This window comes from Phragmites australis, chromosome 11 (assembly GCF_958298935.1).
Source record: "Phragmites australis chromosome 11, lpPhrAust1.1, whole genome shotgun sequence".
Lineage (NCBI taxonomy): Eukaryota > Viridiplantae > Streptophyta > Magnoliopsida > Poales > Poaceae > Phragmites > Phragmites australis.
Window position 1 is genome coordinate 1499602 of NC_084931.1, and position 14143 is coordinate 1513744.

A 14143-nucleotide genomic window follows, 5' to 3' on the forward strand; every position below is an offset into this window, starting at 1 on the left:
ACCAGCACCCGGTGATGGACGACGGATGAGACGACGAGATGATGGCATGGCATGGGAAAAGGATCCTTGTCTCTCTTGATGATTCCCTCCCGGCTTATTTTGTCAAACAAAACCAGATCTCGAGATGACACAGCTTATTACTACTCACGCTCCATAGGTCAACTCGTTACTTAACCCCTGGCCCAAATCACATCTCGCATTCCATGCTTCTTCCACGTTCGTCGCCTTCATTTTGAGCTGCTACTATTATTATGGCTGCAAGTGGAGACTCTGGTGCATGTAATTGGCAAATTGCTTCCCAAGTCTAAGACCTACTTTCTATCTCCTTTCTTCTTCTCTCTCTCATCCCCAAATCGGTTTGAAATTCTTGCTCACTCGGATAGACGGTTTTTAAATGATGTCTACAAGAACCATTAACCGTGATATTCTTGCGAATTACTCATATAACCGTGAAGCTGTTGCGTTCGAAACAGGTAGGAATCCTGCAACTCGATGTGACAGCGGAACTCATGAGAAGCTGTGCCGTCAGTGTAGGCAAAGTACTCGTAACTGTCAAGAAAGCGAGAGATGAAGACGATCCCTGTGCTGTGCTGTGCATTGGGAGCTGTAGCTTTTCCGCGAAAGCGATTGATTGGTGCTCGGGATTTCGAGCTCGGCGAAGAACAACATTTTTCTGCACCAAATATGGGCACTTTGTGCTGTAGACTGTTAGCTCAGCTGACTAGAATCCAACTTGAAACGACAGCGATTAATGATAACTAAGGTAGCTAAATTACTAGTAGTAGAACAGTGAGGAAATTTGCAGCGTAACCTAGTGAAGATTTATACAAGAGCATCTTTGCTTGGAGATACATGAAGACTAGCCAAAAATATTACTACACAGTAACACGGATTACCAATATTCTACTGCTCAATTAACACAGAAAAAAGGAAAACATTGTACTGATGGACCCACCCGCAGTTCCCCATCTCCTTTTCAGTGACCGGTCAAAGCCACCGGCGCGGCGGCGGCCGGCGGCGCGTGCCTCCTCCGGCCGCTGCTACCGCCGTTGGCCCAGAAGCACCCAGCGGTCGTCGCATCCGCAGCGGTCCCCGACGCCATCTTTGCAGCCGCCGTCGTCGCCGGCTCCGACTTGCACCTCTGCAGCACCAGCGGCCTCGCCGACGAGCACCTCATCCCTTCTTCCTCGCAGTCGTCTTCCTCCTCCTCTTCTACCCCGGCAACCTCCTCTTCTTGCTCCTGTACGGCCATCACTCCTTGCCTCTTCTCGCAGTCCTCGTCCACCAACACCTTGTCCGCCTTGCGGGGAGATGGAGATGGAGACACCTTGTCCGCCTTGCGAGGAGATGGAAATGGAGACGCGGCGATCTCCAACGCCGCGGGAGCGTCCCTGGTCGGCGACGGCGACGGCGCCGCGGTCGGGAACCTGGAGGTGAGCGGGGACGTGCGGTTCTGCGGAGCGGAGCGGCAGCGCATGAGGAGGAGCGCATTCTTGGGTGGCGTCGTGGTCGCCGACGATACGAGCTGCGCCTCCGGCTCGTCGTCCTCCTTCTCGCCGCCTCCATTGATTCCCAGCTCCTCCCTCCCCGCCGACCCGAAGACCCCCACTCCCACCTCCATTTTCTCCTCGTCCTCCTCGCCGTGATCTCCTCTCGGATCCACCGGCTTCGGCGCGGCGGCGACGGCCACGTCCCTGCTGCTAAACACCCAAGGCGACCTGCGGGTCCGCTCCACCTCCAGCGACGGCGCCTTGGGCCGGCGCCTCCGGTCGAATTCGAATAGCCCGCCGCATAAAAACGCCTTCTTGAGGCACCGGCAGTACCCCTTCGCCTTCTCCGGCGGCGAGGCCTTGGCCGGCGCCGGCGCCCCCTTCTTCCCCTTGCGCATCCGCACCTGCCCAATGCACGTCACCTTGGGCGAGGACGGCTCCCCGTCCGCGGCGCGGCTCCGGCCGCGGGACACGAACATTGGCGACGTGGCCGGCGCGCGGCGGGACCGTCCCCCGCGGCGGCTCTTGCTGAGCAGCAGCCGCGCCAGCCCCGGCGCCGGCAGCTGCGACTTCTCCGCGCGCCCAGGGCTGGCCGCCGGCGGCCTCATGGCTCCACCCCCTCGCTCAGCTGGGCAAGGACGTGAGAGCGGGCTCGCGAGTGTCTCGGCGCGGCGGCTGGCTCCCTTCCAGGCGGTGAGCTGCGAGCTTATACTAGCTGAGTGATGGGGTTCCTTCCTCGAGAAGCGCGTGCGTCTTAGGATTCGCTTGCTTACCTGCCCACTTGACGTAGACCCGGCCCAGTGGACCATGTTACCAGCTACTGCTGTTTTGGCCTGCTTTGGTCTCTGATGTGATGGCCCATCACTGATGGGTGGGTAGGTTTCTATGTTTATATTATATTGTTGCATTTATATTTTTATTAATTAATTTTTGAAAATAAAGAAAGAAAGAATCCAGAACTCAGAAAATTTAACAGTAGATAATTCAATTTGCACATGAATCAAAATATTAGCTGCGAAGACACAAGAGGAAAAATCTTCGATACAAATAAACCTCTTCCTCTCACGTGTGGTCGGATCAAAAATCAATACAGATCATATGGGATGGTGCGAAGAAGAGATAACTTCAGATTTGGATCGGATAGACGATTTCCATGTTTATATGGTTGCATTTGTATTTTTATTAAATTTATTTTTGAAAATAAATAAATAAAGAATCCAGAACTCAGAAAATTTAACAGTAGATAATTCAATTTGCACATGAATCAAAATATTAGTTGTGAAGACACAAGAGGAGAAATCTTCGATGCAAATAAACCATTCAATGAAAATATTGATTCTCGTCTGATGACACCTCTTTTTCCCATCATCCCACCAGGTCATTTTGCCAAAAAAAAAAACATGAAAGGCCTGATCAAAAATCAATACAGATCATATGGAATATTTGTACCCAAGATGACCGGTATCTCGATTTTTTAAAAGAAATATAATTTTTGAAATGTTGACACGCTTCGCGCACAAATTGTGAGCTCCCTGTTAACCGTGACGCTTGATCGATCTGAGGCATTTACGACAGTTTCGTGGTGTTGCCCTCGGAGGGCCCGCAGGCAGTCCATGGGCCGGGTCCACACTGTCAGTCCGGTGCTGGTAATTTCACTTCCATGGTGGGGCCCCACCCGGGGGAGTGAACATGAGTTGCGTGATCTGCTGAGGATGCCTGCTCTGCTCCTCTGCCTTTCTTTCCTCCTTTGCTTGCCGCCCTGCCCATCCTTTCCCTGCTCTCTTTATTTCCAACAAAGGCTCGTTTCATTTCACATCCATATACGACTATACGTCCATTCATTCACCTCTCTCTCTCCTCAGCTTTCTCTTTTTCTTTGAAGAGTACCTGCTCAACTACAAAGGAAAGTGTCGGGATCCTGCAGAGAGGTAGTGTATATACAGTAAAGTGCATTAGACTCTATCTTAGACTAGCCTCAATAGGGGTCATATTCCTGTTGTGAATGAATTTTTGTTTTCTTTAACGCTTCAACGGTTTTTTTTTACAGTTTCTGTCACGATAAGATTCTCAGGATCATTCTCTTCAAAACGAGATTCTCTCTTATTTTCTTTCGTGATTCCCCTCGAAGGGAAACCGTTGAAGACGAGAGAAAATAAAGGGAATAGAAACAGAAAAGAGAATCGAAATAAAGGGAATATAGTTGGAGATGATCTTAGACGTCAATTTCATAGATGTGTCGGATCTAGCGGTACAGCACTAGAACCCATGAACGTCAATCCGATTACTTCTGCTACAGTAAATACTGGTTAGGTAATATACACTGTTGTATCTCCTGTCTCGTTTTACTGTATAAGCAGTGATCCTCTGCATTAATTCATTTTTAGTGTAGAAGATCCATGTTCAAAGGAAATGCTAGGGGACCAACACACCAGTGACCAGCAACAGCAACTATGACGGAATTGTTAAGATGCGGTTGGTCCTGTTGCTCACAAGTGATTCAAATTGAGCGCCCGATATTAGAGGAGTGCATAAGTAGTTGGTCCTACTACCTTGATTTTTAAATAGATATTATTTGTAAAAAATTATTTTATTTTTAAATAGATGTTATTTTAGTTTTCTAAATGGTGTTTTCCTAAATAGATCCTATTAAAACTATCGTAGGTTAGAGTTGAATTGAATGTGCATAGTGGATTTGGTGATTTGGGTGCTATTAATTAGAAATAAGAGTAAAAGATGGATGGACATGTCAAAGATGGGTGTATTAATTACCAACTTGTTGTATGGGCTGAGGCTAAAATAACATCTAAATAAGAATAGATGTAAATAAGAATAGCTGTAGGACAAACTAAATAACATCTAAAAAAAAGACATGACTTGTTGGCCATAATGCCGAAGAAAGCTTTCAAAGAAGACTCGTCTAATGTCTAGAAATGTGAAAGAAATATCATCCACAAATGGTGATTAGCCGGACATAGTAAGTGCATCACTTGTCTCTAATACCATATGCACGGATACATTTGGGTTCCCGTAGCAGCAAGGATGGTCCTTCTTCGTCTAGACGGGGGCGGGCAGTAAAATAAAAGTGCGTTGCACGAGTGGTGCATCAGCCATGGCAGCTTTCTCTTCGTCTCTCTCTCTCTCTCTCTCCACGTAGTTTGGTTGCTGCTAACCTTTTCGTTATGCGAAACAAAACGCGTGGTCAGTGGATGCAACTGCTCTTTAATTATTTGGTGCCAGGCGAGCAGTGTGACTGAGGTGGTGCCGTGTGGATGGAGCTCCTTGTCTGGGGATCTCTGGCCGACGTGTGTGCAGATCCTGATCTGTTTCAGTTTTTCTTTGTGGTTTTACATATAAAATGCTCCGCAGGCACTGCTTCCTTATCAAGCAACTTGTTGAGAATCTCCGCTTCAATGGAGATTTAGGTCTGTTTGTCTCGGGCTGTTTTTAATTTTTATTTCTATCAGAGGCTCAGAATCAGAAGTCTAAATAAACAGGTTTGCTGAAAAGTAACTGCTGGAGAAGTCAGAAGCATGCTTCTAAGTAAATTAATTAGAAGCTGAGAAACTAGCCGAGAGTAGCTTTTTTAGAAATAGTGTGCTGAGAAATCAAAAAATTATCGTAAAATCCAACAGCTAAAACCAAAAACAGCTTTTTTAAAAAAAAAAAACTAAAAACACAGATTTTTAGAGAAACCAGAAGTAGAAACCCAAACAAACAACCCTCAGTGCATGTTTTAGTTGATCCCTACACTTTGTTTTTTGCAAAATTAGTTTTTTTCCAAGCCACATCTTTTCTGCGCAAAAATAGACGGCTATAATTAACCATGACAAAATTTGACAAATATATGTAAAACCAAAAAGGTCAAAACAGTAACAAGATAAACATCGCTGGACATGCGTATGGTGAACTTTTTAGTTTGAAATATTGTTTTAGCCCTGCTGCTTTTGACGAAAGTTTAGCATCCTGTATGCATGGCAAGCAACTTGGAGTCGCAATCTGCACCAGCCAGCTATTAGGAACATATCCCGGTGCATGCCATTTACTTTGAAACGTGTACTATATGGAGTAGCACGGTAACACCTTGCAATCACGGCTAGCCGTATGTCTCCTTAAATGAATGAGTTCAGTACAAGGCAAGAGTGGCAACATGTTAAGAGGATCATCACCTTGCCCATAGATTTCAATTAATTCATGGACCGTTTAGAGAGTACAAAAACTTAATTCACCTCAAACTTGCCTGAGTTCCATTGGAAACAGTACATTTCTCGCACGAAACCAAGAAAATTTCACGCGTTCCAAACAAGAGGGAGGAGGAAGCTAATGGCTTCTGAGATGTGATGCATTTTTTAGACAATTTGATCGAACATATACACGGTACGGGGCACCAAAAAGCTCTGGATAAACGTATCAAGATTAAGCTGGTTGGTTGCAAGCCGTACGTGCATGCATGGATAGGGGCGTACACGACACATGGGCGCGAGCCCATCTGGGCCAACGCCGGTACGTTCTGCCGTGCGAGTAGCAAGGCAGCGGCACGAGCCACTACTGACATACGGCACGACAGAGCAAGCTTTTTCTTTGCCCTGTCCTGTGCCCTGCGTCCGGCTTTCTCCCTCCTCTCCATGTCTGTTTTGGATGTTTCAACATTGAAGGAGATAGAGGAGACAAGGAGAGAGAAACCAACATGTTCATTTCTTGTTTCTCTTGCATTGCATGCCATGATCTCTCCTCGCATGGGACTTTGAGAGGACCTCCATCGTTCAAAAAGAAGAAAAATGAGACTGAGAGGACCTCACATGAACTGTTCTAGCATGGCAAAGCCTTCCTAGGGTTCCAAGTGAATGGTCACTTCACTGTGCTGATCTTATCTTGATATATGCTTGCGGCAATGGAGACTTTTTGGGTGTATATGAATGCCTCTATATATCCATTTTAGAGCCTAGCAAGAATTAAAAAAGGGAGAATTTACTACACGGCACACTAGAAGTGTGGCTTTTGCTGCACGATACATTTTTTTTATTTTGCTGCTAGACACCGCTCAACGGTGGTAATTTGCTACCACACACTGCAACTATTATAATAGTCATTTCCTGCTTGTGAGGATAGAGAAAGGGTATGAAAAGTCTATTTTGCCCTTGGTTAAGGTGGGGTCCACAAGTTAATTTTCCTCTCTGTCGTCCGCGTGTACGAGCTACAGCCAGGGCCTTCTCCATGCCCGATCGATCTCCATGGGTAGTGGCAGCAGGAAGAGCGTCGCGGGTAGCAGCGACAGCCGTGCCTCTTCTCCTCTCAATCTCCTGAACTATGTTTTCTTAGATCAAAAGAACAAGCATAGCATTAGCTGCCTCCATGGATTCACACCACACGCACCCATCTCTTTCTCCCTATTCATCCCTCGTGCAAGAGAATAGTAGCCACAAGACCACCACTGCCGCCACATGTTCTAAGCCCAATCCATGAGCAAATCAACCACATCTTTTCTCTTCTCTGCCTCCCTTTCTCCATGGCGCAACACCAGAATAGGAGTAGATCCAAGTTCGTCGCCATATTGAAGCCCGAGAGCTATTCGTCAATTGGGGCCTCATCAGTGCTGGATCTCCAACCAACCAAAGAAGCTCCACCATCACCTTCTGAAGATGCCACCGCCATGGGAGGAGACGCAGCAGAGGACTCTGCCTCATCGTTCGGCCACAGGGACAGCAGGGCGTTCGGACCTTCATTTGCGGTTAGCAGGGCAGGCAGGGGGTGACGGTGGCTCTCAGGTAGGGGGCAACGGTGGCTCTCAGGCAGGGCGGAGGTGAAGGGATGGCGTGGGGAATGAGATAGGATGGGCGCTCTTGCGATGAGGATCGAGACGAAACAAGCGGAGCCAATCGCGTTGCTCGCGCCATCCATTACGCAAACACAGTGCATGTCACCGCTCAGCCACACATCGCCCCGCGCCATCACTGCACGCACGGCTGCGAGCGTGCTAGCCATGCCGTGTCGCCGGTCTGCGCCGCCGCTCGCCCGTCGTTGTGCGCATAGCCGCGCCATCGTGTCGACCCCTTGCATCGCTCGACCCGCACCGAGCCACTCACGCATGTCGCAGACCGCTCTCCGGCCATCTCCCTCTCTGCCAGCGCCTCTTTTCCCCCGACGCCGCCCTTTCCTCTCTGTCCTCGCTCTCGTGTTGCCGCGATCAGCCAAGGCCACCATCGCCACTGAGCTTATCGCACTGGCCGGCTCCTCCCCTCTTCGGTCTCCTTCTCTCTTCCCACTGGCACCACCTCTCTCCGGCCTTCCTCAACCCCACCCGGTCTCCAATCTCTCTCTCTCTCTCTCTCTGAGCCATCTGACCGACCTTATCTTCTCTGCCTCTCACAGACAGTGGATCTCACTGGGTCAGAAGGGCATCGAGGGCATTTCAGATTGTTTCTCCCTCCTAATTAGCAAAATATTATATTCAAATGGCTAAAGTATATTCTGACAAATAACCATATTTTTTATATCCAACACCATACATTAAAAAAAATCGTATACTGCAGCAAAAGTCATACTTCTAGTGTATCCTGTAGTAAATTTTCCTAATTAAAAAAAGTCCATTATGAGAGATAAAATATCTTATTAAGAGCTTCAAGTACACTCCCCTGGTGGTAGTTGATTTATAAGGATTACTAGATCAAGATAGGAACAAAGCAAAATTATTGCAGAATAGGCACACTAAGGGTCTGTTTGGTAGAGCTCTCTAACCTCCTGATTTTGTAGTGGAAGTGATTCTGTGGTAAATGTAGATTCTGTGGTGAAAGTGATTCTGTTTATGAAATCGTTTGATATGTTAGTGATGGAAGTGATTTCTGAGAAAAGATTGTGTTGAAATTGAGGAGAATCAACCGGGAATCGATGGAAGCTAGATTTTTCGGCTCATATCTCGCAGTACAAAACGTGAGAGTGATTCTCTTTAATTCTACCGTAGAATCAATTCTACAGCAGGACGTTTAATAGAACTCCCACCAATTCTAAAATAAAATCAACTTCCAAAACTCTATCAAACTACCTAAGAATCTTGCCACAGATGATGCACGCTGAGAGTCGAATAGATAGCAGTGGCAGTACTATTGCATGCATTGGCAATTGGATCGGAAAGAAGTGGGGTTAGCTCAAAATAAATGTAGTATTGGACATGTCGACACAACATGCAGTCCTACCACCCAAATGCTCCAAAACAAAACACCAGTACTACTATTCACTTTTTTCTTTTCCTTTTTTCTTTTTCTTTCCTGGTTGGAAGTTGACTTAAACGGAGTATTCGATTTGCTCACGGCCTTTAGCACGTACTCCCCGTCATAAATATGTGTTATTTAACATAAGATCAATCTTTGATACGTAGATTTGATCACTATTTTATATTAGAATATATTTATAAAATCTATTAAATTTATGATATTATGAAAGAATTTTTCAAGACAAATCTATCATATGATTTTAATATTTTTAAATTAAATATTTTGAAAACTATTATTAGTCGAAGTTTTAAAAGTTTGATCGAAGTTTTTCCAAAACGACGTGTATTTATGACCGGAGGGAGTATGTACTATGAGCAAAATCACAAATCTCAGCTTGAACTGGGAAAATATGTACCGACTATTTGAGATATTTGATGAATAAAAAGTTGCATCATTATTTTATAAGGAAAAATAACTTAATGGTCCTTGACCTAAACGACAAGTAAATTGGAGCGGAGTAACCCGATCATCCCAATGCATAAATCAGCTCAAAAACACACAAATGGTACTCCAATTCCAATCCTAAATACAAGTGCTCGGGAAAACAAATGAGAGAAACAGAATCAAGGCTAGGAAGAGTATTAGACTGGAAAGAAGGAGAGGACTAGGAATAAGAGAAATAGAATTTAGGGTAGGGCAGCTGTAGGGAGGAAGATGCGGCCAGAGCCGTTCTGTTCTTGTTCATGCTCTCTAGGTCTGTTTGTTTTCCTCCTGTATTATGGATTCTGAATTGTGGATTATAGAAACTCACCTTAAGTAGATTGTTCTATAATACAATTATATATTTGTATATTTTATTTGCAGAATCTAGAATTCATAATTCAGAAGCAAACAAACAGGACCCTAGTGTTGTGGTTCTGTTTGTCTTTCTGTATAGCTAACACTCGCCCATGGGCTGTAGCAAATCCAGCCCGATTTTGCAGCCTGGTCCAAGGCCCACCTCCTGACACGGTGAGAATCAGTTCCCGATCAGAGAAGTGGGAACATGTTCGCTAGTACGTAGGGTGAATCTTTGGCCCATGAAAGCATGGCACGAGATCGAAATCATCCAAATAAACAAGCACGTCAACTAACCGTAGAACTTTGGGATCCATCCTGCAACATCATGTTCTCCATCTTCCTCCTGCTTCTCTGTACTGCTCGGTGACGGAGAGCCCTGAACAAGATGTCAAGAGGAGGATACACACCATTTATCAAAGCTAAGCTCTCACCTTTTGTCCATCACCTCCCTTGGTTCCATTCCACGCGCGAGTCCTCACTGTTCAAGATTTCATCGGCCACAGTCGGCAGCCGAATTATTACAAGGGAACAATGCTTGTTAACCGTAGAACATTGGATCCAAATACCACGTTAGAATTATGCTTTTGGGGCCAAATCATAGTTACGTTAGGGGCGTGGTCAACGGCGGCCGGGGGCGCCACAGCGTTCACGGTTGCGCAGTGCTGGGAGAGCCTCGGCGCCACCGCCTGCAACCAGTGCCTTCGCGCCGCGGCAGCCACGTTGGCGAGGTTCGCGCCGGCGATGGAGGGGTGCGCTCTTTGCCGGCTGCTACACGGGAACCACGTGGGAAACAGATATTACAACTTGATCCGCCACATCTGGGCACGACGATGAGCGGCGGGAGGAGGTGCCCAAGCACAGGAAAACAAATTTTGCGAGACATCGAGGCAAAAGATCTTACGAAACTTCTATATATACCATACACTTTTAGATATAATGGTTTGTATATATACTTATAAATATGATAGGAGATTCGTGTCACACAAAGATAAGAGTCCGATCTCACGTAATTTTCTTGTGCCGAGCAGGGAACGTTGGAGGTCGCCGTGGACCACGTGTGAGGAATCTACGGGCTATGGAGGACACGTGCTGAGCATGGAAGCCTGACGGCTAAGAAGAAAGTTACAGGGTAATCTCTTGAATAAGATATCCGCTAATAAAAAATTCCATCGCGTAGTACATGTGATGGGCCTATCTTACTGTCTAATGGGCTGAATGTTGGGGCACATACCGAGTTTTTTTATTTCTATATTTTTTAAATCAAACAATGTATATATATGCGACCATCTAGAAAAATTGCAGATCTAAACTAAACTCATCAGGCTACCTATGGTCCTTCCAACAAGCAACAAATTTAAAAATAAAAAATTATTTTGTTCCAATGCTTTCAAAATTTAATACACTATCGAAATAGTTACAAAAAATTCTAAGACATATTTGTGATGTAGAGGATGCTATCATTTAGGTCTCTAAAAATTTTCATACAAAAATAAGACTTGTACAATAAAAAGCAAAAAGGCAAATATTATAGATCCTAAAATTTGTCTTTTTTTTTCCTCATTGCATAAGTAATTGTCTAAGTTGAAAATTTTAGAGAGGTAGATGATAGCATGCTCTACGCCAAAATTGTTTTAGAATTTTTTATGACTATTTTAATAGTTTTTTAAATTTTAAGAACATTGGAACATACATTTTTATTTTTAAACCTGTCGCCGGTTAAAAGGGCCACATATAGTATATCACCCTTCTAGCGTTAGGAGTTTAGGTTGTAATTTTTCAATACAGAAACATATATTTGTATTTTATATATATATATATATATATATATATATATATATATTCAACTATGGCCGGATTTGACACCTGGCGAGAATCGTGTGTGACTTGTTCGTGGAATACAAGTTCCATAGCAAAACCGTTCAAAAGAGCCAAGGAATCAAATGCTGTCTATCAACAAATGAGCCAAGGAATCAAAGGCTGTCCTTAACCTGATTTTTGTCGGATCGATAAAGAATTAAAGATGGATAAAGAGTGATGCTGCATGCGTATGGTAATTTAGCACTGCTTTCTTTAAGAGAGTCCAGGGTCCCCTACACTCGTACGTCATATATCAAGGGTCTGCAGCCTGCACCGAATTAAAAAAAAAGAGAGAGAAAAGAACCGGCCTGAAACTTCATAGTTACGTACATTATTTAAGCGAGTCAGCTCGGCTGGTTAAGGATCGACTGCCTTTTTCGAAAAAAAATATTAGATTTTTTTTTTCGACAGAAAAGGATCAACTTGTTAAAGCCCACTTCTGTACCAACCCCAAAACTCCTCAAAGACTAACAGCTGAAAAGAGAGCTCGCATCGGCTCCTCAAAAACTCAAGTTGGCTGGTTTGGCTCGCAACCCCAACACAGTTTAACTTCAATGTCAATAGCATAAATGAGATAAGCACTTAAACATTTTTTTTTTGAACAAATGGCATAAGACAGTGCCAAATTCACTAAATAAAATAGAAGTAAATACAAGTATATAGCCTTGGGAGGCTATAGACTGAAGAAAAAACAAAAACAAAAAAGACAACTATATTGAGAATGTTGACAACGCTAGAACTTAAAACAAAAGCAACTATAAGAACCAACAAAAAAACCGCAATGGTATCACCGCCAAGCAACTCACAAGATGACTCGTTGTCCTATATAAGCTTGAAGGTTGATGACCGAAATGATCCAAGGGAGCATCTCCGATGGTGGGCATGGTGATACATCTAACTTGCTAAGTACTTCAAGGCAATATGTGCACTTCAGAGGACCATCGAACTAGCATAAGTACTCCAATGTCTCTGACTCAAGTGCAAGGGGGAACAGAGCCATCGTGTACTGTTCACAATTCGGATGCGTCGTGGCCGCAGATGCTGTGGTTGACCCATCTTCCGCCTTGACGGTATGAGCTTAGAACTGCAACTTAGGGTCGACCAAGGGCCCTGACTACTCTTAGTAATCGACTGAGCAACATCATCCGCAATGGTGACCAAAAGGTTGATAATTTGGCGCAATGTTCGCTCCATGGGCAAATCCTAGTGCTTTTGTGACTAATTCATGAGAACATCTTAGTGCTTCTGTGCAGCGAAGGTGGTCTGTGCTCTATCAACTTTATTGATGATGGTAAACTCTTAGCCGTCGAAGTCTACAACATCCACATGAAAGTAGTATCTTGGAGGCATGCAAGCAACCGTGAATGAAGGAAAGAACGACGGGTCAAAGAGCGCCGAACCAGAGAGTAAGGATCACAGAGGCTGACTATGTTCACAGTAGAGGGTCCCCCATAGGCAACTTGATGCGCTTCAATGGTTGGTCACGTGCGTCGGCCACAGCTTGACGCACTACCACACAAAAAGTCATCATTACACTCTTTTTATTGATGGGTCAAAATAATCGGTAGTGATAAAATATCACTATCGATTCTTTAAAAAATCAATAGTAATAGTCTATTCAGCAAAAACTAATAATCAAGTATCATTGCCGGTTCAATTAAAAAACCGACAATGAAAAGGTTCATAGCTAGAATTGACAATGATAATACCTCCATTATCATTACCGGTTAATGGAGGTCTTATTACTGTCAGTTTATTATTAAATACAAACTATCTTTGAAAATTCATAACTTTTTTATATGGAGTTGGATGGACGCAAACTTTATATGAAAATTGTAGCCCTTGATGAGATCTAACACTTTATAGTTGATAACTTTTTATTTAAAGCCATATAAATACTCAAATAATCATCGAAAGACTTTCAAAGGAAAACAACATACTGGACCACAAAGTAAATCGTTGGATCTGGTGTAACACCAGAAGAAATGATTAAAAAGCCACATAGAGGGTTGCACAGTTAAAAACTGTAACTTTTAAGATTTTTATCGTGAGTTTGGTATCTTAGATTGATGAAACGCCTGCGTAACACTAACTATCAGATGCAACACCATGTCACCAAATTTTTTTAGATAAATTGGAGAAGTTAAATTTTCAATCAAAAACTTCAAAGGTCCTATCGGTGATCTTCTAAGCCTTTTTTTAGGTCAAGAAAAGTATAAGTGTAAACATGTGTATTTTGTCGGACGTGTCTACTCGTTAATTTCGAAAGTAGAGGTCAAACGTTTAAATCAAACTCTGTATGTAAAAATTAGGGTTGTTTTACTGAATACTGTACGGATTGGATACAAACTTTTTCATATAAAGTCGGATAGATGTACAACTTTATAGTTGATAACATTTTCATTTAAAACTATATAGATGTCTAAATAATTATCTAAGGATTTAAGCTAGAAAGGTCAAAAGAATAAATTTCAACATATTCGTCCGGTAAAACTATGAGGTGAGATGGTAAGGAAACTTCATGTGAGGGAAAGATCGCCGGTTCGAATTTCAGAAAATGCACAAGTGCATAATTTGCATTGTTCGAGTGAGAACGACCACAGGAGCCAGAGAGATTGCCACAAAGTCAGAAAAGCCCTGGCAAGGGGGCGTAAGGTTTGTCCGTCGAATTACCAACATGAGTCCATAAATAAATACAAACAACATGGATGGTTAGACACTTAACATAGATTTTACATATATCAAGCCATG

The 14143-nt window shown here is 43.9% G+C and overlaps 1 protein-coding gene across 1 annotated transcript; it reads right to left on the reverse strand.

Moving 5' to 3' along the window:
• Positions 1-748: 748 nt before the first annotated feature.
• On the reverse strand, positions 749-2153 carry LOC133885147 (uncharacterized). Its single transcript, XM_062324802.1, has one exon. It carries the CDS (start codon positions 2096-2098, stop codon positions 977-979), a length of 1122 nt encoding a protein of 373 aa, XP_062180786.1. The 5' UTR covers positions 2099-2153; the 3' UTR covers positions 749-976.
• Between the last annotated feature and the right edge of the window lie 11990 nt (positions 2154-14143).